The sequence below is a fragment of the Urocitellus parryii genome, chromosome 4 (genome assembly GCF_045843805.1).
Source record: "Urocitellus parryii isolate mUroPar1 chromosome 4, mUroPar1.hap1, whole genome shotgun sequence".
Taxonomy (NCBI): domain Eukaryota; kingdom Metazoa; phylum Chordata; class Mammalia; order Rodentia; family Sciuridae; genus Urocitellus; species Urocitellus parryii.
Window position 1 is genome coordinate 173,212,146 of NC_135534.1, and position 25,484 is coordinate 173,237,629.

General features: G+C 42.4%; 1 protein-coding gene across 3 annotated transcripts in view; it reads right to left on the minus strand.

The window, feature by feature from the left end:
* The window catches only part of B4galt1 (beta-1,4-galactosyltransferase 1), a 51,489-nt gene that overhangs the window by 12,255 nt on the left and 13,750 nt on the right, over positions 1-25,484 (minus strand). For all 3 annotated transcript variants that reach the window (XM_026387882.2, XM_026387881.2, XM_026387883.2), the window contains exon 2: positions 7,751-7,986. In XM_026387882.2, coding sequence (XP_026243667.2) covers positions 7,751-7,986 — 236 coding nt within the window. The remainder of the gene's footprint in view (positions 1-7,750; positions 7,987-25,484) is intronic.

Sequence of the window (25,484 nt, forward strand, 5' to 3'; positions counted from 1 at the left end):
TGGTGGCGGCAGCGATGGCAGCAGCAGTTAGGGTGGCAGCAGTAGTTAAGTCGGCCTTCCTTTCTCTTTCTTTATAGGAGACGGAGAATACAGAAGAGAAGGTAGGTGGAGATTAAGAAGCAGACCACAGAGAGGGAGTCTTCCTTCAGCTTGCTTTGCTATAAGCAGGATTAACAAGTAAACGCAAAAGGCCCCCGCTAGAAGGGAAAAAAAGAGAGAAGGATGGATGCAAGGGAGAGAGGTAAAAGGGAGAGAGAGGCATGTGTCAAGGCTATAAAAGAAAAGGATCCCATTCTGACCACCCCTGTTTGAGGGAAGAGGCAGCATCCTAGTTGTTTCCTTGTCACAGAGTCAAGGGGAGTGGAGAGAAAATGGAATTTCCCAGAACAATGTCCAGGGAGGCAATTCACCAGCAATGTGAGTATCAGTAAGTGCTTCAACACATTCCCCAGGAGAATGAAGAGACATAGCCAGTGAAGGGAGAACAGAGCAAAGGGACAGCACTCAAATAGTAGAGGTACAGACACCATCAGCTCTCGCATGCCACTTCCACCTAGAGAGGCCCAAAAGCCCAAATGAAGTGGAGGCTGCAGGTAAGAGCCCCATCCCTACATGTATCCATTTGGGCACAAACAGCTCAAGGAGGAAATGGAAGGCAGGGGTGGGGGCTGGCACACAGAGATAGATGATCAAGACAGAAACCAATACAGTCGGGGTCACAGTTCAGGCAGCAGTCCTCACTACTAGGGTGGACCCATGGGTCTGCTTCATCCTCACTTGATCTTGACCATGTGTAGGAACAGCTCTCTGGACAGATACTCTCATGAACTGAGGATACAAAGGGCTTCTCCAGATCCACACATGAGCAGCCTTGTAATAGTTCCTACCACCCTAAAACAGGGTACAGATGAAAAGGAGAGTGAAGAAATTTCAAAACCAAAGATTCCTCAGGGCAGCAAGCTGGGTACTCCCTATACATTCCCATAGCCCTTTAGGCCAGGGTCTCTCCAGCAGTATAATAAGTAGGTAAGGCTCTCAGGGGCTCTGTGTCTGTTACTGCCTCACTCCACCCGACTCTTGTGACCTAGTAAAACTGCACTGGCATGTATATGTGGGGTGTTCTGGTAGTAAACAGGTAAGGTGAGGCGTTCCTTAGGCCTCAGGTAACCTTTGTCCAAATCCTGTCTCCGCATTTTGCAATATTCCTTAAGCAGGAACAATGAGACTCATTTGGCTCACTGGAAGGCTATGGTGGTCAAAATTTAAAGGACCATAAAGGAGTTTACGACCATGAACAACCATAGGTCTAAATGAGATTGGACTGTGTCACAGGCAGCTTGTACCCTAGTCAACACTGAGCAGGAAGCTTAAGGGAGAGGCCCCAGGGAGGGCCTGTGCAGGTTCCCAAGGGTCACTATCTGGCCAGGACAGGAGAGGAGGCTTCACCTCTAAGAGGTACAGACCCAGCCAGAGGACCCAGACAAAGGGGTCCTGAGAGTGGGTAGAAATAAATGGGCAAGAGTCACAGGTCCATGTTCCAAGCTCTGAATCAAGTCTATAGTGGACTCTATAAGAGCTGCATGGTCAGGGAGGTGGGAAAGAGACAGGCCCAAGGGACTGGGAGACCAGGGACTGGCATGAGTACAAACACAGATAATCACTCCTTTTTAGAAACTTCCAAGTAGCCTGGGAACAACAGGGAGGGAGAAGACAGTTCTAGTCTTTAGAGCTAATGAGGTGTGTGTATGTGTATGTGTGGGTGGGAATGTTTAGAAAGACGCCCCTGGGGGAGGAAAGCAGGCAGAGAGGACAACATAAGAAAAGGCAAAAACAGGAGAACAGAAGTCAGGATGAGGATAGAGTCCAGTGTGGCTGTGGCATACGGGATGAGGAGGAAGGGGCTGGAGGTAGATCAGCATCAGACAGCAGATGGTCTCAGATGCCAAGCTCAGGGCTTTAGACCATTTCAACCCTTGCCTATGGTCAGTGGGGTCATGCATAAGGTTTTAAGAGAGGGAATAACATGGTCAAAACTAGAAAGACTTGGGGCAGCTGAGTGAGGAGACCAGAGGCACCAAAAAGTATGTAATGGAACCAGAGATACCACTCCTGGTTAGTGATTCGGGGCAAAGGGCTGTCACAGTTATGACACACATACATGGCCAGCTGTGCCTGCATTCCTCACCCATTTTGTAATTTTTATAAGGGGCAATCCCATAAGCATGTTGTATTTTATTTTTCAGGACTAGTACTGACAGGTGGCAACCTGCCTTTCATTCACCTTGGGTGGTTTTATAGCTTCCTTTCCTGGCTGAAGTATGAGGAAGCACAATGTACATTCCAGTTCACACTCTGACATCCATCTCTACATCAAGGTCCTGGTGCCGGACTTAAGGTAGGAGTTCATGACTCAGAGCAGCACTCTTGGCTCCAAGAGAGGTATGTTCTGGGACCCCGTGTTAGTCAGGTTTTTGTCGCTGGGAAAAAATACCTCAGAAAAACAACTTAATAAGAGGATTTCTTTTGGCTTGCAGTTTAAGAGGTTTCAGTTCATGGTTAGCTGGTTCCATTACTTTTGGGTCTGAAGTGAAGCAAAACATCATGGCTGAAGGGCTCTGTGGAAGGAAGCTTCTCAGCTCATGGTAGCCAAGAAGCAAAGAGAGAGAGAGGGACTGGAGACAAGATATACCTTTCCAGGACATGCTCTCACTGACCTACTTCCTTTAACTGAGCTCCACTTCCTATAGTTTTCACCACCTCCCCAATAATACCATCAAATTTTTAATCCATCATTATATTAATCCATGGAAGAAGTTAGTGCCCTGTGATCAAAATCACTTCCCCAAAGCTTTTAACACCTAAGACTCTGGGAGACATTCCAAATCCAAACTGTAAGAGACCCTAATGGGATTCCCACACACTGCTGGCTAAGGCAGGAGGAGGAGCGGAGACCCTGAGGACAAAGAATCATGCTTGCTCTTTTCCATCTCAACTGGTAACATCCTTCCTGCTCATCCCTCCAACACCCTTATTTTGAGATGTAAGTTGTTATGGTAGTTAGAGGGGCCAACAGCAAACAAGGGTGTTAATAGCTTCCTATGGACAGGATACGAGCCACAAAACTTGTGAAAGTTCACCCTGTTTGTGGCCTTGAGATACAATCCTCCTCTGAAGGAGCTTACATAGTTGGTCCCTGAGTCCTCTGAGATTCTGACACCTGACCCACACCATCACCCATTACCCTCTGATCCCATGGAGTCCACAAAAAATGGAAGCAAGGTCCTGATGCTGGCACTATCAAGTGAAGCAGGGAACAGGGTGAGCAGTTAAGAATGTATCACCATACTACTAGGTAAAGACAACAGGAAGGAAGAATGGAGGGTGGAGAGGAAAGACGCAAATCATAGCAGTAAGACGCAAATCATAGCAGTTAACAGCTAATATTTACTGAGAGTTTATCATGTGCCAGGTGTTTCACATGTGCCTACCAAGGAGGAAACTCAGGTCTGAAGAGCTTACATAGCTACCTAAGGTCACTGACTGTGAAGTGGCAGAGCCAGAGCTGAACCCTGGTGGTCTGAGCATGGAGCTCACTCCCAGGCCTGGACACGGGGCTTTGAGAAACACCCAGAGGGAAGAGACTAAATGACCACAAGGAGAGTTATTGTGATACAATGAGAGGACACTGGGTGGGGTTTGAGCCATGTAGCCCTACTGTTATTTATGTAACTTTCTACTGGTCACTCGCTATATCTGAGTCCTGATTTCCTCACCTGTGACGCAGAGCAGAAATTTTCAGTCTGGCTTCTGGGGTCTGGGCAAGTTCTAGCAAATACTGAAGGAGAAACTAAGGAGGTAGAGCTAAAGCAGCGCTCCCACTTCAAGTAGAACACTACTATTGTGACCTGCTGTAAATGGGGGATTGTGTAATTCTTCAATGGGGCAGAAAAAAGTTCCGTACTGAAAAAAATCTGTTTTGAGAACCCCTAGACTAGATATCTCAGAGGCCACTTCCATTTTAAGTGATTTTGTTTCTAATCTCAAGTAGGGTGTTGACACTGAAGAGTTAAAATGACACCAGATGTCTAGGATGGGGATAAGTAAAAGGCTCTAATGAAGCCAAAGAGCCCGTCCGGTTTATTTGCTCAACAAATAATCGGCAAGAGTCAAAGCCTGGCACTACAAATCTCTTTTATCCTCTTCTAGAATATGAGCATAAAGCAGAGAACACAGGAAGTTTCTAATTTGTACATAAGGTGTGGTCTAAATGGGGCACTTTTCTTTTTCAAGGTTTGGGTTCCTATCACCATTTTATTATGTATTAGATAATTTTCCTTCCTGGAAAGGAGGGCAAACTTCAAGCTGCTTCTTGGCTTGGTTATATGGACTCTGATCACATTTTCCCAAAAGGATAATCAGGGTGGAGTTGGAATGGAAGATATAAGATCAGCTGCGGGAGAGGGAAAAGAGGGCAGGATTCTCCTGGTGGAAAGTCAACCCTTGGAAGAAAAGGAAAATATGGGAGTTGATACTAATAAGACAGGAAAAAGGGGATGAATATATTTGAAAGACTAAATATGGGAGGCAGGGCACTGGGGGAGGGGATCAAACCCAGGGCCCATACATGCTAGGCAAGTGCTCTAGCACTGAGCTACATCTCCAGCTTCAAAAAATAAAATACTTTTTTATGGTAAGTTGTAAGTGGGAAGAGGAATGGGGAATTCCTGGTATTCAAAGAAAGTAAAGAGGTAGTAGGGAAGAGGTGTTAATTTAGGCCTGCTATCCCCCCAAGTGTGATTCACAAAGCATTTGTCACTTGAGATGATTCTTCAAAAACAGTTCTCTGGTTAGACAAGCTTGGGAAATTCTTCTGGGGATAACAGTATGCCAGTGCACACTGAAGAATCTGCAAGAATGAGACCTGAGTTCCTCAAATGTATATAGGAACCCTGGACTGGGTATCTCAGAGGCTACTTTGATTTTAAGAATTATTTCTCTCTAATCTTAAAGGGGCAGGGGCATCTTAACCAGTGTCCAGTATTAGCTAACACAGTGGTTCTGCTGGTCCATGCTAGGTTGATTAGTTATGCCAACTTGGATTTGGATAGGCAGTGGCATGTAGCTAGTGTAAAACATTCAGAAAACTATTATTTCAAGCCTGCTGTATATCTATATAAATTTTATTACAGGTACTTAAGCTAATGGCTTAATTTTACTGATCCAATATTTGTTCTGACTTCAGTTAAACAGGGCATGCTCACATTTACCTAAAATTCAACATAGCTATACATTAGCATGTTCTCCTCTTGTCTTCCTTGACCATGGGCAGCTGAATTTAAAAATTCAGCAGCATCATTAACTCACTTTTATTACCTTCTTTACCAAATATGTGTTTTAATCTAACTCTTACTACCCAAAGCACAATGGTCTATCATCTGCTCAAAGCAGATGTGTGGGAGGCCATAAGATGCCTTGCTGAATAAGATCTGACCAAACTGTGTCTACAGTGTATCACTCAGCTACTGGTATAACAACTATCAGAGAGAAAAAAAAGATGCAGTTGGCATATCCTTGCTGGTGCTTGGTAATGATGACTTTTTCTGGGTGCTCATTGCCATTGTTTTAATAGTGAACAGGATCCTGAATCTTGCTATGTGTTAAATGGCATTCCAAGCCTGCTATATTATCTATATAAATTGTGTTGTAGGTACTTAAACTGATGACTAAATTTTACTGTTTGTTTTATATTGTATTTAATATTTGAGATTAACGTGGGAGAATAATTAATTAATTTTATTTGTTCTTTTTGGTTACACGAGACAGTAGAATTTATTTTGACATATTTATACAAACATGGAGCAAGTCTTATTCTAATTGGGATCCCAGTCTTGTGGATGTAGGAGGGGAGAGGGGGCGGGGTGGAGAGAAGAGAAGTTAAGTGGATTAGACAAAAAAGAACGAAGGGAAGGGAGATAGGAAAGACAGTGGAATGAATCTAACATGACTCTCCACATCATGTACTCTACCAGACAAATGCTTCTTGACAGGACTTTCTGAAACAAACACTTACTGGATTGAAGTGACCTGCATTTTGCAGAATATTTATCTGTTTACTCTTACATTCTCTAGAATTCTTCCAAGATGAATCACAACTTTGTGGCTGTCTTGTTTACAGGTATTCATAGGACCCTGATCTACACCTTACTTAGTCAGCAGCCTCAAGGGCTTTGCCACCCCTGCTCTTCTATCTTCAATTTCCTCGTAAATAGGACTTGTTCTGCCCTTCTCTGGCTGATGGGCTCAGCTCTAACATCTGGCCCTAGAGACTCTGGAGATTTCCCATTCCACTGATTATTTCCATCTCCAGGAATGTAAAGGCTCCTTTCTTCCTTGAGGTCCCCATTCACGGGCTACAGCTGAAATGCTCATCTCTCCCCCAGCCTTTAGAACCTAATTTACATCCCAGTTCTTTAAGGTTACCGCTCTTTCCTTCCTCTGAGTTTTAAAGCATTTGGCAGTTACCACCCAATCACATGCTATTTGGGATTGATAACAAATTATTGCCTGGAAAGGTCCCACTTGTCAAAAGTGGGTTAGAAACTTCAGGACAGGTAACACTGAGAATTTAGACTTCTTGAGACTCTCTCTGTAATAAATGATGCAGCTCCATGCCACAGCAATCCTCAGAAGTGCTGAATGGACAGACTGTTGTTTCAAGCTTCTCTTATGGTCCAAGGGAAGGCACACAAAGTTCCTCTATTTTAATGGAAGCAGTAAACTGCCAACAATCTTACTACTTCAAGATGACCCAGAGTGCATCTTGAAATGAAAGTTGGACATGGGCATTGTAGAAATGAGCATACTCTGTCTCTTCAAATGAATTTCAAAGAAATTTGGTAAATCAGATGTGTCACTGTACCTAAGAGATTACAGCCTAAGGACATGAATTTAAATATTTGGGATAAACTGAAAATACCAAAGTTATACTCTTGGAAATATAATAATACTCCTCAAGCAGACTGGAATAAACAAAGGTATTTCAATAAAAATGCTCTTAGATCAGTCTGATTCTCCAGGTTGTGGTTATGGGGGCTGATGGTGCTGTCAGCATCAGTTTCCTAAGCAAGACTAAAGCCCAGCACACGCACAGATCAGATATACACTGAGAACTCTTTCTCAGACTCAGCCCAGTCCATAGGCCTCTCAATGGCCTTGAGTCAGACTTTCCCAGAAATTCACCAGAGGCTGGCATGCAGGCATATGGCCTCAGCTCAGCTCACTGTCTCCTGTGGGTGCCCCAGAAGACACTGTCTGACTGGATAAATTCTAAAGCTGCCTAGAAGTCTGATATCTAAATGGGCAGTTTTTGTTTTTTAAAAATAACAGGGAAGTATACAGCTACCCAAAGATAGGAAATAATCAGTGCTTTACTTTGGGATAATTAGGGTTTCCATTTTTGTCTCTCAATTTTGCTGGAGGGCTAACTTAAAAAAAAAAAAAACCCAAACAAACAAATATGCAAAAAAACACTCCAGCAATTCCCTTTAGTTATCAGAGCTTATAGCAACAAGCAAGGACATTGTTTGGCATTTAGCTCATCTATACTGCTTAAATAAAGTAGTGGTGGTACCATTGGCTCTGCACGATAAAATGCAGGTGTCTAGGAAATCACTCCCCTTCTCCTGCCACGCATTATACACATATGGGCACATATACTTTCCCTCCCTCTTTACCTTTTTCCAGACCTCACCTGGTTGATAACATAAATGCCATAATCCAGCTGCTGGCGCTGCAGGATTGGGTGCAAGTAATACAGCCAATACTTGAGGTGTTCCTGCCGGTTGCGGAATGGAATAATGATGGCCACCTTGTGAGGAGAGATGCAGTCCTTGGGGGTGTAACGGCCACCCACCTTTACCTCTGGGTTCTTCTTTGCCAAAAGTTCCAGATCCACAGGAATGTTAAATTCAATCAGCATGGGGCCAACTAGAGAGATGGAAGGAAAGGGAAGTTAGTAGCTCACTCTATTCTGCAAACTACATCAGATGACCAAGCCCCACCTACAGAGGAGACATCTCCTTCTGGGCAGCAGTGTGGTCATGGGAATGGTGCCCAGCAACAGGTACCATAGTCAACACTAGGGTGAACAATCATCTCAGGAAATCCCTAAGTGCTGAAAGCCCTATGTTCTAGCAATACCCCACGCCCACTCCAGAGCTGGGCAAACCTCAGGTTACCCTATGGCGCACTTCAGACTCCACTGGAAAATGGAAATAATTTTGCTCAGACTTCCTGACAGGCCATTGTAAGCATGAGTAATCATAAATGAGAAAGCACTTTCTCTGCTTGATGCAGTGGCACCTGCCTATAATCCCAGCTACTCAGGAGGCTGAGGCAGGAAAATAACTAGTTCATGTACAACCTGGGAAAGTAGACCCTGTCTCAAAATAAAAAGTAAAAAGGACTTGGGATATAATTCTGTAGTAGAGCATCCCTGGGTTCAATCTCCAGTACCAAAAAAGAAACTCCTTTCTCAAAAATCCTATATTTGAGACCTAACTCTGTCACTAGCCAGCTGGGAAGGCTTAAAAAAAAAAAAGAACTGATGTGGCTCTCTAAATTTGTTTTGAGGAGAGGGGTGTGTGTGTAGCTCACTGTGAAGGACCCCAGCTGCGGATCCGAAGGTAGTGGGGAGTAAAGGGACCTGATATAGAGGTTAACCAAACTCCATAGGGAGAGGCAATTAGACCACAAAAGAGACTGAGGGGAAAGAAAAGAAACAGCTGGAAAGAACAAAAGCTTAGAAGCAGTAGTGGGTACTGCCACCAAGAGGATGAAGAAAGTTAGAAAAATCAGAGATGCCTCCAAAATTTCTGGCCTGGAAGAACATAGATCCAGATCAGATCACTAAGAGATCTCTTGGCTCAGAAGAAACAATGATGAGCTGTGGACGGTAGATACTGAGGTAGTGAATATAGAGACAAAGCAAAAAGTTGGGGTCCAGATACAGGGCATTTGGCACACATGGTGTGGTCCAGAAACACACAGGGAATCAGGGAGAGAGCCAAGATGTAGACCCAGGCTCACAGTACTCACTGTACACCAGACTTCCTCAAATGGGTTCCAGGAAATATGCTCAGTGGGAAGACATGTCCCTGGTCAAATCAGGTTGGGAACCCTGCTTCTGGAAAAGCATGACACACACCAAGGGCTCTGAGGAACTGTGCAGTCAAGAAACTCCTTTCACTTTATTAACCCATCATTTCCCAAACTTAGTCACAGGACCATTTTGTCAGGAAATACATTTTGGGCACTGTTAGCTGCAGTGTAACTGGCCTCACCTTTGAAGCACTAAACAAAGCCAGGAAGCTACAGAACTACAGAACGAGGTGGGAATGCTAACCACAAAACTAACATCAAAGTTCACCTGAAAAGTACTGGTGAGAACCAACCACCCACAGCCAGGCCCGGTGTCCTCAGTCTGCCCTGTTTCAATAACCTATGGCTGCTGCCCATGCAGCCCTTGTGCCCTGGGAAGCACTCATCCTCCTGACAGAAGGAAGCTGCGAGCCATCTCCTCTTGCCCAACAGCAGGTATAACTCACAAGCAGCCGCCTCCTCCTTTCCTTAGCACACTCTTCACATCTTCCCTCCTCATCACTGACCCAGTTCCATCATCACAGAACCTGTTGCTATTGGTTCATTTTCTTTGAGACACAGCTCTGATCACTTCACCTTCCCGGGAAAAACCTCCAATGGCTCAGAAGCTGTATGGCTTTGTACAAGATAATGTCAAACCCCTCCTTAGCTAGGCACCAAGCCCTCAGCTCTGTCTGCCTCCATCTCCTACAAATAAGTTGATGTCCATATCTTTCCCTTTGCCAGAAATGCCCTTCCCTCTATCCTTGAATGGGTACACTTTTGCATTCAGAGACAAGTCTCAATCAGGCTTCATCTTTTACTCTCTTCATTGCCACAGAGCTGAGGCAGTAGAACCCCTGAGGTAGGTCTGCTCCCCAAACTCCCAATGCCCTGCTGTCTCCCTGACCTTAATCTCTCTCCTGGACACCAGGGGCCTCATAGATCAGTCTCTCACAAGACTGCTGCTGACTGCCAGGATGCCCTCAGGTGAGCAGTCACTATGCTCTGGATGTAAATCAGTGGTCATCCTGGACCAGTTTTTCCCAAACCTATCATCAGAATCTCCTGAGGCAATTGGTACAAATATAAAAATATGAAGCCCCTCCCTAAAGAATCCAACTCAACAGATCTTGAGAAGGACCTAAGTGGATAATTAACAAGGAGCCCACATAATTCTTACTGGGAAAACTGGGCAATAAGAAGCTGGATGGCTCATCTTCATAAGTCTTGGGACTTTCAGGCAAGAGAATTCACATGGATTTCCACCACTTCACCCTTCCCACAAGATCTGCCAGGCCTGGGCTGCGTAACTTCCCAAACCTATGCAAAGACCTTGAGAGGACCTGTGACACAATGAACTCATGAAAAACATGAAAAGAACATCATTGGGTTTTTCTCACATCAGAGGAGTTGTTTTCCTCACAACATCTGCAACTCACCCAACCTTTGGTTCTGAAGATGTACTACTAAACAACCCCGTTTTCCGGGAACTCAAGAAGCATCTGGACTGTTCCCCTACCAACTTGTTCACAGCTTCTGAAACCAACCAAGAAGACAGGAATTCACATGTGGCCTGCCCAACCTCCCCAGAGCCAACACCTGCAGACCAGAAAGTGTCTCAGTGTTGCTCCCTGTAGGTAGTGCAGAAAGGTGGTTCTGAGGTAAAGAGCCCCAGAAACGAGGAAGAGATGCCTGGACCCTGTCCAGTTCCACCAGTGCCTTTCTGGATGATCCTTGGACAAGTACCATCCACTCTGAGAATACTGGTTTACCCATTTGTAAACTGCAGGATTTTGACCAGATGAACTCTAAGGTCTCATGAAGTCCTGACATGCCCAGATACTTGATCAACTAGAAGAAAGGGTCCCAAACCAAGATCTTCTGAAAATCTTTGTTCTCACCTTCTCTGTCCCCAAGAATGACAGGATGAAATGATGAGAGGTAGAAAGAAGCCCAAGCATCACATTCCCCCATGTTCCTTCCTACCTTACCACCCATGCTTTCTCAAGTCTTTCTTTGATGTCCATCTTTGCCACCTTCTTTTATTCTCCTTAAATATTGTCTCTTCTCACTCATCTAGATCTCTGCTTTAAGCGTGTGACAGTTCCCAAATCTGTCTCCATCCCACATTTTCTCCTAACCCCACAGCCAATAGGACATGACTAGCTATGTGCCATGGACACCTTAAACTCAATTTGCCCCAAATGAACTCTTAAATTTAAGACCACCATCAGTGGGGCTGGGGATGTGGCTCAAGTGGTAGCACGCTTGCCTAGCATGCGTAAGGTACTGGGTTCGATACTCAGCACCACATTAAAAAAATAAAATAAATAAAGACCACGATCAGCATCTAAGGCCTGAATGGCTGGATTCTCCTTCAGGGTTCCTTCAGCAACTGACACTGTTGATCACCCAGCAAAGGAGCTGATACTTGACACCTGGATGGTCCATTTTCCAGTCCTCTTCCTCTTTCTCTAAGCCTAGACTTGCACCCGTGTATACACGTTTTCTCACCTATCTCCACCCCCACACGCAGAGATGTAGAGGACTCTCCTCTCTCTCTCTGCACCGTGGCTGCCATGAACTCAGCAACTTTTTTCCACCTTTCCCTTCCACCAGTGTTCTGCCTCACCTTGAGCCTAGAGCAATGGAATCAGTCAATCATGAACTGAACCTCTGAAAACAAAATTTTTCCTCCTCTTAAAAAACAAACAAAAAACCCCAAAACAGGTATACACAGCATGCTGACAATTCATGGGAGCCTATCAAGTATGAAACCAGAATCTTTATTCTGAAATGTTTTCCTTTTTTTTTTAAACATTTATTTTTTAGTTGTAGGTGGACACAATACCTATTTTTATGTGGTGCTGAGGATCGAACCCAGTGCCTCATGCATGCTAGGCAAGAGCTCCTCCTCTGAGCCACACCACAACCCCAGCCCCTGAAATGTTTAACACAAACTCTTCCTGTGATGTGTTAAGACCACTTTTGATTTGTTTCAATATTTTCAGTGTACCAATTGAGTACCTAGTGTACTAGCCCAAGGAGTGGGTTGAGGGAGGGATAATGGACAAAGATAATTTCTGCCTTCTAGGGGCTCCCTGCTGAGCATGTCACAAAACCTATATGAAAATTACCCCCACAGCTGGCTGAAGAACTTGCTCCTCCAATGGCTCCACCCAGAGCTTTATCACTGAATAGTCTCTCCCGATCCCCTCTGCATCCCTCTCACAACCCCCATCAAGTCTCACACAAACTGAGAGCACCTGGCCCCCAATCCTGCCTTCCTTGCCCAATCTGGTAATTCTTTCTCCACTCCTCTCTCTGAAGTCTCTACAGCTCTGGGAATTCTGCAGCTGGTCTGGGAAAGCTTTATAGGGGAGGTGATGTTTTAAGCTGAAGCCAGGCAGTTACTGGATTCAGTGATATCAAAGTCCTTGGACACCTCAAGACACCTCTGCAGCTCACACTGCTAAGATGAAGAGCTCACAGATGCACCATACCTGAAGTTGAAGGTCTTCTTGGGTCCAGTGCAAGACAGGAGGCCTCCCTGAGTACCCCACATACTTCCTGCCATTCTGCAGAGGTTGATCTCTGTCATGCACCTGGCTCAGTCCCAATGAGAACACCTAGAGAGCTCAGACTCCAGGAAGAGACGATCAACACAGTTCAGACTCATGCAAACCTGCTACTAGGTCTCAGAGCCACTGCCTAGGGCTGCAAGGGGAAACTACAGGAAGAGGCAGAGAGCTGAGGGCTTCAAGACAGTCCTCAGGCCGGGCCAAGGTGCCCTTGCTGTGAGGCGCATGGCGTGTGCTACCACAGGCCCTCGGCCCTGCTGGGCTGGCTTGTGTGTTTTCTTGGCTCTGGGAGCTGGGAAGCAGGGTTACGTAAGCAGATGAGCAGATGTGAGCTGTCCTTGGCTTTCCCGGCTCAAGCTCTGCCACGTGGGCCTCCCGGCTGGGAGTCCAGGTCACGGCCTTGCGTGTAAGTCACTCAATAACTTCAATGTGTGAGCTCAACTCAGACAAATTCCACTATTCCCTTGCCCAGCACGGCAAACCCAAACACACACATGCCCCTCTATCAAAAGCTGTGCTAATCTAAGCCAAGCCCAGCACAGACTCCTGCCTTGCATTCATGCTGGCTAAGCCACTAGTTCAATCCTCTAGCCTCAGCATAACAGGCTGGAACATACAGTTCCTGCTTTCCAACTGATGGGCCATGAGTAGTTCTTGAGACAATCCTTGGCTTGAAGCCGGGTTGTGACAATGTTTCATTAGCTGGAGAAGAAATGGTAAAAGAAAAGACCATGCAGGTTTTCATCAAGCTAACATAATCAACGTAAAATGCCCTTTCAAGACTAAATGCTTCTTACTTTTTAAATGTTAAAATGTCCTTTTTCTTTTTTAAATATTTATTTATTTTTTGTAGTTATTGGCGGACACAACATCTTTGTTGGTATGTGGTGCTGAGGATCGAACCCGGGCCGCACGCATGCTAGGCTAGCGCGCTACCGCTTGAGCCACATCCCCAGCCCTAAAATGTCCTTTTTCTTATGAAATTATCATGGTATATTTTGATGCTGGACTGATTTGATTGATTGATTGATTGATTGATTGTAGCTCTGAGCACTGAACCCACTGAGCTATATCCCCAGTCCTTTTTATTTTCCTTTGAGATAGGGTCTCAATAAGTTGCTCAGGTTGGCCTTGAACTTGTGATCCTCCTGCCTCAGCCTCCTGAGTATTTGGGATAATAGGTGTGCGACACCATGCCCAACTAGATTGATTTAAAAAAAAATTTTTTTTTAATTCTTCCTTGGCAGCCATGGGTCAAGCCCCTAAGTTTCTTTTGAAATTTTTGTTGGCAAGAAATTAAAACAGGGTGAAGGGATAGGAAGAAAAAAAGACAGTAGAATGAATCAGACATAACTTTCCCATGTATATACATAAATACACCACAGTGAAACTCTACATCAGCTACAACCACAAGACTGAGATCCTAATTAGAATGTTATATTCCATGTAAGAATAATATGTTAAAATATATTCTACTGTCATGTATATATAAAAAGAATAAAAATAAATAATAAAAATTGAAAATAAATTTTAAAAAAATATGAGAAACACTGGGGAATATTTGGAACTATACAGTGCTGTTATAATGTTATAATTCTGAAAGCTGGGATGTCTTCCTAGGCCAGGTCTCAGATCTGACAGTACATTGTGTAGCTCTTCAAACCATTTCCCCCAACAACAATGTTATTCCATAGGCTCATGTGGGTGGACCATTTCTCTCTGTACCAATTCCAAAAGGCAGGTGTGCTCGGGAAGCGGACTTCTGGACACTACCACTGAATTCCTGGCTTGGGAAAAATTCACTTGTAGTGGTTGTGTGAACTCACGCTGTTCTTTGTAGATTCTCAGACTAGAAATTAGAAGTACCATCTACACATGAGGCTCATCCCAAGCCTTCTCTTCAGTTCTTTGAAGAGGCAGGCAACAGTCTAGAGGAGTCCAAGGACTTTGATATCACCGAATCCAACAGCTGCCCGGCTTCAGCTTAAAACATCACCTCCCCTAGAAAGCTTTCCCAGACCACTGGAGGTTGGCTCTAACTCTTCATTCACACACCCTTGGATATTTACAGTATCATATTCATTCAAACATGCACCCAGTTAGAATTTACCATGTGCCACATGTCAGGTGATACTAGGCATTGCAGTGGGATAGGCTGAGTTAAGTGGTCTTTGCCCTTAGTGGGCCAGGAAGACAAGCAAGCAGACAAAGATAAAGAGTGTGACAGTGATAAAAATAAGCTCAGCTGTCACAAAAGAAGGGAAATTAACTCCAGGGCCAGGGAAGAGAGTCAAGACTTTGCAGAGAAGTAGCTGCCTCCACTGGGACCCTCATCTCCTCGTGTGGAGGACTCATCATACAGACTTGGGTTCACTTGTTGGTGAGCTCCTTTGTGTCATGGGCACAGAATACACCAAACTATTTAGCTGAGTAGATATGCACATCTACTCTTCTTGCTTCTCTGCCACTGGTGCAAGCTAGGTTTCAACAACCTATAAGAAAACTTAATGGAAGAATATAGAACGGAGAACCACCAAAAGGGACTCTCAATTTCCATGTTAACCATTTCTCACTGGGTTTTAAAGTTTAACTCACAATGGCTTCAAAGATACTGAAAATGATTTACTTGTGAAATTGAATATTCATGATAGTTCTTTATAATTTTGTGTATATCTTTAAAATTAAACTGTAACACAAGAATGGAAAAGGTAACCCCTCTTTAGTCTCATTCCCAGTTAGAAAATATCTTACGGGCTGGGGATGTGGCTCAAGTGGTAGCACGCTTGCCTGGCATGTGTGGGGTGCTGCGTTCGATCCTCAGCACCACATAAAAATAAAAAAATAAAGATGTTGTGTCCACTGAAAACTTAAAAATATCTATTAAAAAATTCTCTCTCTCTCTTTAAAGAAAAAATCTTACAAAGTAAAAATTCAAAACACAGAACTTGATTATTTGAAAACAGGAATTATCTATTCCTACTGCTGACATGACATATCCTGGCACACACAGAACAGAAGTTCAACACCCACTGTTCTTTCTGCCAACTCACTACCAAAGCCACTTGTAGACCCTGGGGAAAGAAATACTTTTTCAACAGGAAACAGAGCACATCTGTGTTCTGAGAATCCTACATTTGAAGATATAGAGAAAAACAAAGCATTTGCTCAAAAAGTAAAGGAGCCTGCCAGAGAAACAGAGCTGGACCATATGGTCATGAGGAAAGTCATACCACAGTGGGCTGGTTGCTCCTCTGTCCATCTCCATGCTCAGGAGCAGCTCTGCCACTTGCCTGAAACCACCCAACTTTTTAGTGTTCCAAAATATTGACCTGAAAGTGGCCTCACCGGCTCTGAACTACCAATCTCAGTGCAACTTGCTATTTCACTCATTAACGTTCTACCCAATTTTCAAAGGCTAAACATTAGCCAGGTGTGGTAGCACACACCAGTAATCCCAGCAACTCAGGAGGCTGAGGCAGGAGGATTGAAAATCTAAGGCCAGCATCAGCAATTAAACAAATTAGTGAGACCCTCTATCAAAATTTAAAAAATAAATAAATAATGTAGCTCCATGGTTAAGCGCCCCTGAGTTTAATCCCCAACACCAAAGGCCAAGCACTCCAGTTTGCTTTTAAAATTCTTTTGAAAGAATTTCGATCTATTGCAGTGGTCCTCAAACTGTGGAATGTAAGAACCATCTGGGGAAGTATATAAAACAGAGTCTGATTAGCTTGGAGCCCAGGAAGCTGCATTTAAATAAGCATTTAAACAAGTAATTTAAAATTAGTCTAGGTGATTTTATTTATTTGTTAATTTTTTGGTGTTGGAAATTGAACTTAGAGCCTTGTGCATGCTAAGCACATACTCTACCACTGCACTACATTCCCAGCTCCAGGACTGTAGGTAATTTTAATGAAAGTCCCTGGACTCTATTTTGAGAAATATTGGTTTACAGATTTATTCATTAACCACCATCTCCCTTCCAACCCTGTGAGGCTCTTTAAATAAGAGATATCAAGAAAAACAACTTGGGGCCAGGGGTCTGGCTCAGTGGTTGAGCACTCCTGGAAGAAGGAGGAAGAGGAGGAGAAGGAAGAAAACTTACACTTCAGACCCACTATGTACTTTCCTTCTGACAATATATATCATGTAATAGAACAAGTTTCACTTTGTGCTTTTGCAAAAGGTCAGATGTGATAACCATTTTGATTTCAACAATCTGAATATCTACATTTTTTACTTTTTCTCAGTTTTATCTAAGTTTCAATTTCTTTATTTTAATTTCAATTTATTTATATCAGTCCTTTTCATGGTATTTGTTCTTATAAGCCACCAGAAAAAAATACTTTTGTAAAAGAGGTAAAGTAATAACCTTTCAAAGTTCAAGTCAAATGTCATCTCCAAAACTTTCCCCAATCCCTTAGGGGCTAATCAGTCCCTGCTCCACAGGATTACCAAGCCTGCATTAGAGTCCTGCTGGGGTGGGACACCAGTGCACCTGCTTGCCTCCTCTGTTACTCATCTCCTTGAGGGCTGGGGTTGTGTTTCATTTCTTTCTATGATTGGGATGGTTCCTGACAGAGCAGGATCAGCAAGCACAGCACTTGCTCAACTCAGAGTTATAAAGCTGAGTTAACAAAGCAGGGAGCCATCTTGCCTTTGATGTCTTAGAATCTGAGGTTTTTGTCCTAATTACACATCTGGGGCCAAGGTAGGAACAAAAATACTCATTTCTGGGCTCTGATGATTCCTTCTATTTCTAGGTGTAGCAACTGATTCATTAGCTCGTGCACATCCCCACCTTCAGTTTTTAAAGTTTCCTCCAGGCTCCAGGCCTGTAATTTGGGAGTTTGTGGCAATGGTTGGTCTGACCTCCTAATGTAAACTGCATTTCTAAGCCTCACACTGCCTCGCCAAACAGGCCCTTCACCCAATGCCATTAGTTCCTTGAGAGAATAAACAAAAAACAACTCAAAATCTGATGTGGGTCTTAAAATCATCAGAAAAGCTTTGATTAGTCACTCAGTCCGGTATGCCCGTCACCAAAGGTACCAACGCCTAAATCCAATAAGCATGTGAAGCCATGATCAGATTCCGTCATCTTGAAGGATCAGGATCTACCTCAATCCAGGACCTAAAGAATGCTGACAGACCAAAATTAGAGAAGCCCAGGGTTACAACATTTGAAGGAAAATGAAAGCCAAGAGGTGGAATTCTTCAAGAACACTCTCAGACTGGTAAAGAAGCTGTCCTAATCTTTCCTTTAATAATCCTACAGGGTTCTGATGTTGGCAGATACAGCCACATGGTAGAATGCAAATCATAGCACACATGCTCCCCTGTTCCTACAGTTCGCCAGTGAGGATTCTTCCTCAGGATCCTTCTCAATCTCAGGTCCCAGGGAGCCAATTGACGGGGGTGGCATAAAAGTGCATCAGTGATCTTAACCCTTCTTAAGGAGAAATTTTGGCTTTGTTCAGTCCTGGCCCAAAGGCAGATTCCTTCTTTTCATTCTCTTAGCTGGAATTTGTGGAAACTGCACACATGCCCACAGCTATCACTTCCAGGAAAAGGTTCTTAAAAACCCTGTTAGCCTCATGAAGATCTAACTGCATCTCTCTTCTCTGAGAAGCACAGGATATCCAGAAGGGAGGGTTTGAGCTTCTCAGAAAATACAAGGCATCTGGTGTTTGATTTTAAGACCTTCATGTCCAGGTTGGAGCAGTCCCCCTGCCTCCCCTGGGCCCTCTTCTCAGTCTGAAGTCAGCTACTAGCAAGCAGTGAGGGCTCAAAGAGTTATATGAACCTCGACATCCTCCAGAGTTCCACACCTCATGGCCGAGTAAGGATACTGGAGCAGATGCTATGCTCCGAGCTGCCCTGAGCCATTTGTTGGAAGAAATGTAGACATTTGTCACTATTTTAATTTAATTGAATTGAATTTAATTTAATTTAGGGGCACTGAGGACTGAATCCAGGGGTGCTTAACAACAGAACTGCATCCCTAGTTCTTTTTATTTTTCATTTTGAGACAGGGTCTCGCAAAGTCGCTTAGGGCCTCTCTAAATTGCTGAGGCTGGCCTTGAACTTGCTGTCTTCCTGTCTCAGCCTCCCAAGCCACTGGGATTACAGTCATGAAACACTGCACCCAGCCATTTATCATTCTCCATAGAAAGAAATCAACAGAGGCTAAGCTGTCATAAAGATAGACTGTTTGCTAAGGTATTCATCAACTTTAGCTGCATCAGCATCCATAAAATGTGGAGGAAGAAAGGTTATTCATATAGTTACAGAAAAAGAAGAATAAAGGTAAGAGAATGCATGAAACAAAGGGAAAAAGGAATTCTCATGTTCAAACAAAATATAGCATGGACAAAGTGAATAGATAAATAACAGATTCAAAAGATAGCTGCAATGTCTGAGACCAGCAAAGTTTTACTATCCTCCAGAATGTATAAGGAATTTCTGTGTGTTTTTTTTCACATTTTCATAGTCTTTATTGTTTACATTGTTTACAAGGAATATATATTACTACAGGATTTTTTAAAATTAAACATAGAACTGTTTCCATAGAATGGGTTTCCCATGTTTATTATTTACCTAAGCAAGAATCAAACTGTGAAATATGATATATTAAGAACTGTGTAATGTTTAGAACTACCAACAATAAAAAAAAAAAAAGGAGAAATCAGATTTAGTTTCTCAGTGTGATCCTTTTCAGTGTTCTATGCCGCTGGGTTTTCAAATGTTAACGTAAAAATGATATGTGCATGATAATAACATTATGAGTATACTCACTCAGTCCTGATCTTGGAGTTGAAAACATAGGAACTCTAAATAGTCTGAGCTGATTGGTGGCACTAAACCTAAATAAAAGTGGGGGGCGGGATTCCTGTCCAGAGTCAGTTGTCCCTGTGTTTCTCTTAGCCTCCCTCACTTCTGTTTTATGCCTTATGATCTCTTCCCATTATTTATTCTACCATCATTACTTCAGTTCAACCATACTAATTGGAAAGTTTGTGATTCCATGCCTTCTGTGTTATTTTTTTAATATTTATTTCTTTTAGTTGTAACTTTGTTTTTATTTATTTATTTTTATGTGGTGCTGAAGATCGAACCCAGGGCCTCACATGCGCTAGGTAAGCGCTCTACCGCTGAGCCACAACCCCAGAGCCAGGAATTCCTGTGTTATTTACCAAACAACAACAACAACAACAACAACAAAAAAAAAAAAACCATAAGAACATCAGTGAAAAAACAAGCAAAGAATTATTATGAATAAGCCATTTACCAAAAAGAATCCTAAACGCCACCAAGCATTCAGTGAGATACTCAAGTTAATTAGTAATCACAGAAAAGAGAGTTAAACAAAAGAGAGTTATCCCTACATGTCTATTAGTTTATCAGAGTGCCAAAAATAGGAAACTAGTTAATGCCAAGTTTTTGTGGAGACAGACTGCCATATTCTGCGATGAAAATGTAAACTGGGGCAACCATTCTGGAGCCGTATTTGGCACTTCCAAATCACACAAGTATACACACACGTCCACAGAGGACATGTATAAGTATGTTCCTCATGGCAATACTTGGAAAAGTAGTGTTGGAGGCCGTCCTGGAGTTCCTCATTACAGGAAAGAGAGAAAAACTGGGATGGGTGAACACTGTGGAGAATGACTTGGCAGTAAGATGTACACATAGTAACACAGATGGACCTTAAAAACAAAAGTGGACACCTGGCACCCAGTTCTTGGTTTCTAAATACTATTTTCTACTGAAAAGAAACAGGGTTCGTTGGAGGAGTGGCTAATGCCAGGAAAGAACAGCCTCCTAGAACATCTTCCTGTGCCTAAAAGAAACTGCTCCAGGAACAACAGGATATGTCAAAAGGACATGGGAACTAATTTTAGAAGGGGATCCCATTGGCCAAATACTGGGTAGCCTGCGCATGAGATTAAATGTGACAGTAAAGAATTATAACCTACTGAATAGAGTAAGAATCTGTAGGTCTGTATTGATATGTCAATTAACAAGGGAGAGGAAAGGCTCCTCTTTTTAAAAAAAAAAAATTTAAGTTGTAGATGGACATAATGCCTTTATTTTATTAGTTTATTTATTTTTATGTGGTGCTGAGGATTGAACCTAGTGCCTCACATTCTACCACTGAGCCACAACCCCAGCCCCAGGAAGGCTCTTCTTTACACAAGGATGCCAACCAATAAGAGCAAAAGGAATAATGGAATTAGAAAATCACCAGCTACCATAATTATTGATTTAGGCATAAATCAAAAATAAATGTTAAAAAACAGGTGATAAAAGCTTGAGGAAAAACAATCTCAAAGAGGATCCCGTAAGATAATGGAGTAAGGACAGACACCAGTATGATGAAATAATCAGAGTTCACATTGCCATTAGAGGACAAACTGACAGTAGGACTGAGAAGAACTCGTCGTCATTTCGGGGTATGCCCATCAAGGGTGTGTGTATAATCCAAACCCAATCATGAGGAAACACTGGACCTAAAATGAGGGACCTTCCAAAAAATAACTGGCCTATACTTTTTAAAAATGTCACTGTCGTGAAATACAAAGAAAGACTAAGGAATTGTTTCAGATTAAGAGGATCAAAAACATGATAACTGAATTATAACTCATGATCTTTGATTTTCCTTTACTACACAGAACATTACTGGGAGAAGTGATAAAATCCTCAAAAAGTCTGTAGATAATAGAAATGTGTCAATGTTGATTTCCTCACTGGTAATTCTATTATGCTTTTTTTAGTTTAGTTTTTTTTTTTTCTTAGTTTATTTTATTTATATCTGGTGCTGAGAATTGAACCCAATACCTCACACTTGGGAGGCAAGTGTTCTACCACTGAGTCACAACTCCAGCCCTGCTTATATTTTTAATTTTTTTTTTGCAGTTGTAGGTGAACAGAATGTCTTTATTTTGTTTTTTATTTTTATGTGGTGCTGAGGATTGAACCCAGTGCCTCACGCATGCTAGGCAAGTGCTCTACCACTGAGCTACAGCCCCAGCCCTATGCTTATATTTTTTAAAAGTCTTAATTTTAGAAAACACATTCTGAATATTTGGGGGGGGGTCTAAGGATATGGTTTAGTATATATATATATATATATATATATATATATATACTATATATATATGCCTTTCTTTCAAGAGGTGAGATAATACATATATATTTAGTGTGTATATATATATATATATATATATAGAGAGAGAGAGAGAGAGAGAGAGAGTAAAATATCAACATTTTGAGAATACATAAGATATCCAGAAATTCTTTGTTAGTCTATCAACTTTTAATGAGGTTTATGTTGTATCAGTGTTATGGTTTAGATCTTAAATGTCCCCAAAATGCTCATGTATTGAGGGCTTAGACTCCAATGCAGCAGAGTGTTCAGAGGAGAAGTTTTAGAAGGTGATTAGATTAGGAGGGCTCTGACCTCATCAACAGAATCATCCTCGGATGGATTCATAGCTCTGTGGGCTACTGGATGGAATCTTTAGGAGGTGGGTCCCAGCTAGAGAAAGTAGGTCCTGGGGGACACCTCCTCTCACTATTTCTCTCTGTTTCTGGCCATCATGAAGTGAACAGGCCCCTCTTCCACCATAGGCCCAGGAATAATGGAACCAAGTAACCATGGACTGAAACCTCTGAAACTATAAGTGAAAATAATTCTTTCCTTCTTTAAGTTGATTTAAGGTATTTTGTCATAGATGTAACATGTTTAAAAATTTAAAAAACATAGATGAAAAATCAGGATCAAAATGAGGTATAAAATACTATTTACATGTGGTAAAAATACATGTATGCACACTCTGATTCTATTTATATGACATCTTCAAAAAAAATAAAACAAGCCATACAAGATAGCACATGCTTGTAATCCCTGCAACTTGGGAGGCTGAGGCAGGAGGATTTCAAGTTTGAGACCAGCCACAGCAACTTGGCGGGCTCTAAGCAACTTAGTGAGACTCTGTCTCAAAATGCAAATAAAAAAGCATTGGGGATGTGGCTCTGTGGTTAAGCACCCCTGCATTCAATCACTGGTACCAAAAAAAAAAAAAAGATAAAACCACAGTCAAGAATAATCAGTAGTTACCTGGGGTAAGGGTGAGAAAGAATGACTAACAAGGGGAATTTGGTGGGGGTTGATGGAACTATTCTGTATGATTGTGATAGTATTTATACAAATATAAACGTGTAAATTCTTAAAACTATACACCAAAAAATCCAATTTTACTGATTAACCTAAAAAAATATTTTTTAAGTTTAAAATACACACATATATATAGCAGTGGCTTCCATAGCGCAAGAGTCAAAATACTACAAACACATTAGAATGATTACCTTCGGTGGGGCTGGTAAATGAAAAATGGGAATGAAAATAAATTACATAAATAAGGTAAGAGAGTCCATGAGTAGACCAGTGATGACAATGGGCCATGAAATGAAGTTTGGTGGGTGAACTGGAAGGATAAAAATAAGTAAGGAAGGAAGGCAGGGAGGGAGGGAGAGAGGGAGGGGAGGGGGGGGAAGGAGGAAGAAGGGGGAAGGGAGGGGAGATAGAGGCAGATGTGTCCTTCGGGGGCTGAAGGGAGCCTTGACACCCTAGACCAAGGTCCCTGAGGCAGGCCTGCAATAATGTGGTGCCAGATTTGTCCGTCATGACAGCCTGACAAGATGTGACAGAGTGAACTCACTTCCCTATTCTGCCTTCTAACTCATCAGCTGCCTGATTATACTGTGGCCTTATAGAGCTGCAGCCGCCAGAGAATTACAAGCCACTTGACAACAGTTCTGCTTCCCAGGAAAGCAGTAACTTAGCATCCCAGCACAGAAGTCTCTTGGGGAGCTGTATTACTAAGTCAGCTAGTCCTTGGATTCTGATTACTATATTACTGATTTTGATTCTGAGCTGTGTTACTAAGTCAGCTAGGTCTGGAGCCCTGATGCAGTTTCTGGACCTGCAATGTTAATTACATCCTTTTCTCTCCATCTAGAACCAGATCTTAGAATGTAGAGAGCCTCACGCCCCTATGGGCCATCTGGGCAGTCAGCCAGCCATGCACTCCTGGCAATACCTCTCTGGTATCAGATCCATTTTAAATGCAGCCATCTCCAATTTCCTCCTCTAAGGGGTGGGGATAATTATGCCTTTCTTTCAAGAGGTGAGATAATACATATACATACTTACATGGTGTTTAGCTCCAATAGATGTTCAATATTACTTTGCCTTCTCCCTTACCTCTTTAGAACTTTGAAGCTTATAGATTATTGTAGCTCTATGAGCACAAAATTTAACATTTTTGGCTAAAATTTCACATTTAAACTCTGTTCTACTAGCGTCAATGATAGATTTGGAAGAAGAATCTGGTACTTCAAAGAGCCCCATGAGTATGAGAAAGTTTCTTGCAACAAACACATGAGGACTTGACAACTATTCTGTTCACCTTTGTGAGGAAAAGAAATTCATGTGTTAAAAAACAATTTAGAAGAAAATACAGGAGGAAAAAAAATCATATAATTTTGGGATGGTAATAAAGACCTTCTGAAGTGTGAAAACAACCTGAAATCACAAAGGAAAAGACAGACATAAACAGCCAAAGATTTATTACAAATCCATAGTCTTCCAAAAACTAGGAAAGAATACTTCCCTGCTCATTCTTTGAGGCAGTATTACACTGATACTAAAACCAGATATTACAAGGACAAAAAACTATAAACCAATCTCTTATAAATAAAAAAGAAGGTAAACCAATAAAATCATAGCAAATTCAATCTAGTAACAAAATAAGAAATTATAAATCATGACCAAGTGATATTTATCCCAGATTGCAAGACTGATTTAATGTCTGGAAATCAATGTGTAATATATCATATGAATAGAATAAAAGACAAAACCACATATCATCTCAAGAGAGACAAGGACTTGACAAGGACAAATCGCTTTTTCAAGATAAAAACACTCAACAAACTAGAAACAGAAAGGAAATTCCTCAATCTGATAAAGGGCATCTACAAAAAGTCCACTGCAAGGATGGATGCAGGGGCCTACTTCTGTAATCCCTGCTACTTTGGAGGCCGAGATGGAGGATCACAAGTTTGAGGCCAGCCTCAACAATTTAGAGACAGTCTCAAACAATAACAACAAGCCCACTGCTAACATATTCTCAATAATGAAAAACCAAATTTTTCCCCCTAAAGAAGAACCTGAAGATGGCCCCTCTATCCCTTTTTTTTGGGGGGGGGGGCGGGGGGTACTGGGGATTGAACTCAGGGTCACTTGACCACTGAGCCACATTCCCAGCCCTATTTTGTATTTTATTTAGAGACAGGGTCTCTCAGAGTTGCTTTAGTGCCTTGACGTTGCTGAGGCTGGCTTTGAACTCGTGATCCTCCTGTCTCAGCCTCCTGAGCTGCTGGGATTACGAGCATGCACCATCATGCCCAGCTAAAATGGCCTCTATTATCACATTTATTCGACATTGTACTAAAGGTTCTAACTAGGGCTATCAGGCAAGAAAAAGAGCTGCTGTGAGGGTTAATGAAAATAACACAAAGAACTTTTCTCATACTTGGCATGTAGTAAGTACTGAACAAATATAATCTGAAGTAAGTGGTTGATATGCTTATTGCTGGAGTTTAGGGCTTTGTACTCACAGTGGCTCCCAAAGACTGGGTTTTCAAAGTATCTACTCATCTCCTGGCTTCTGATTTTTCTGCTTAGGCACTGGA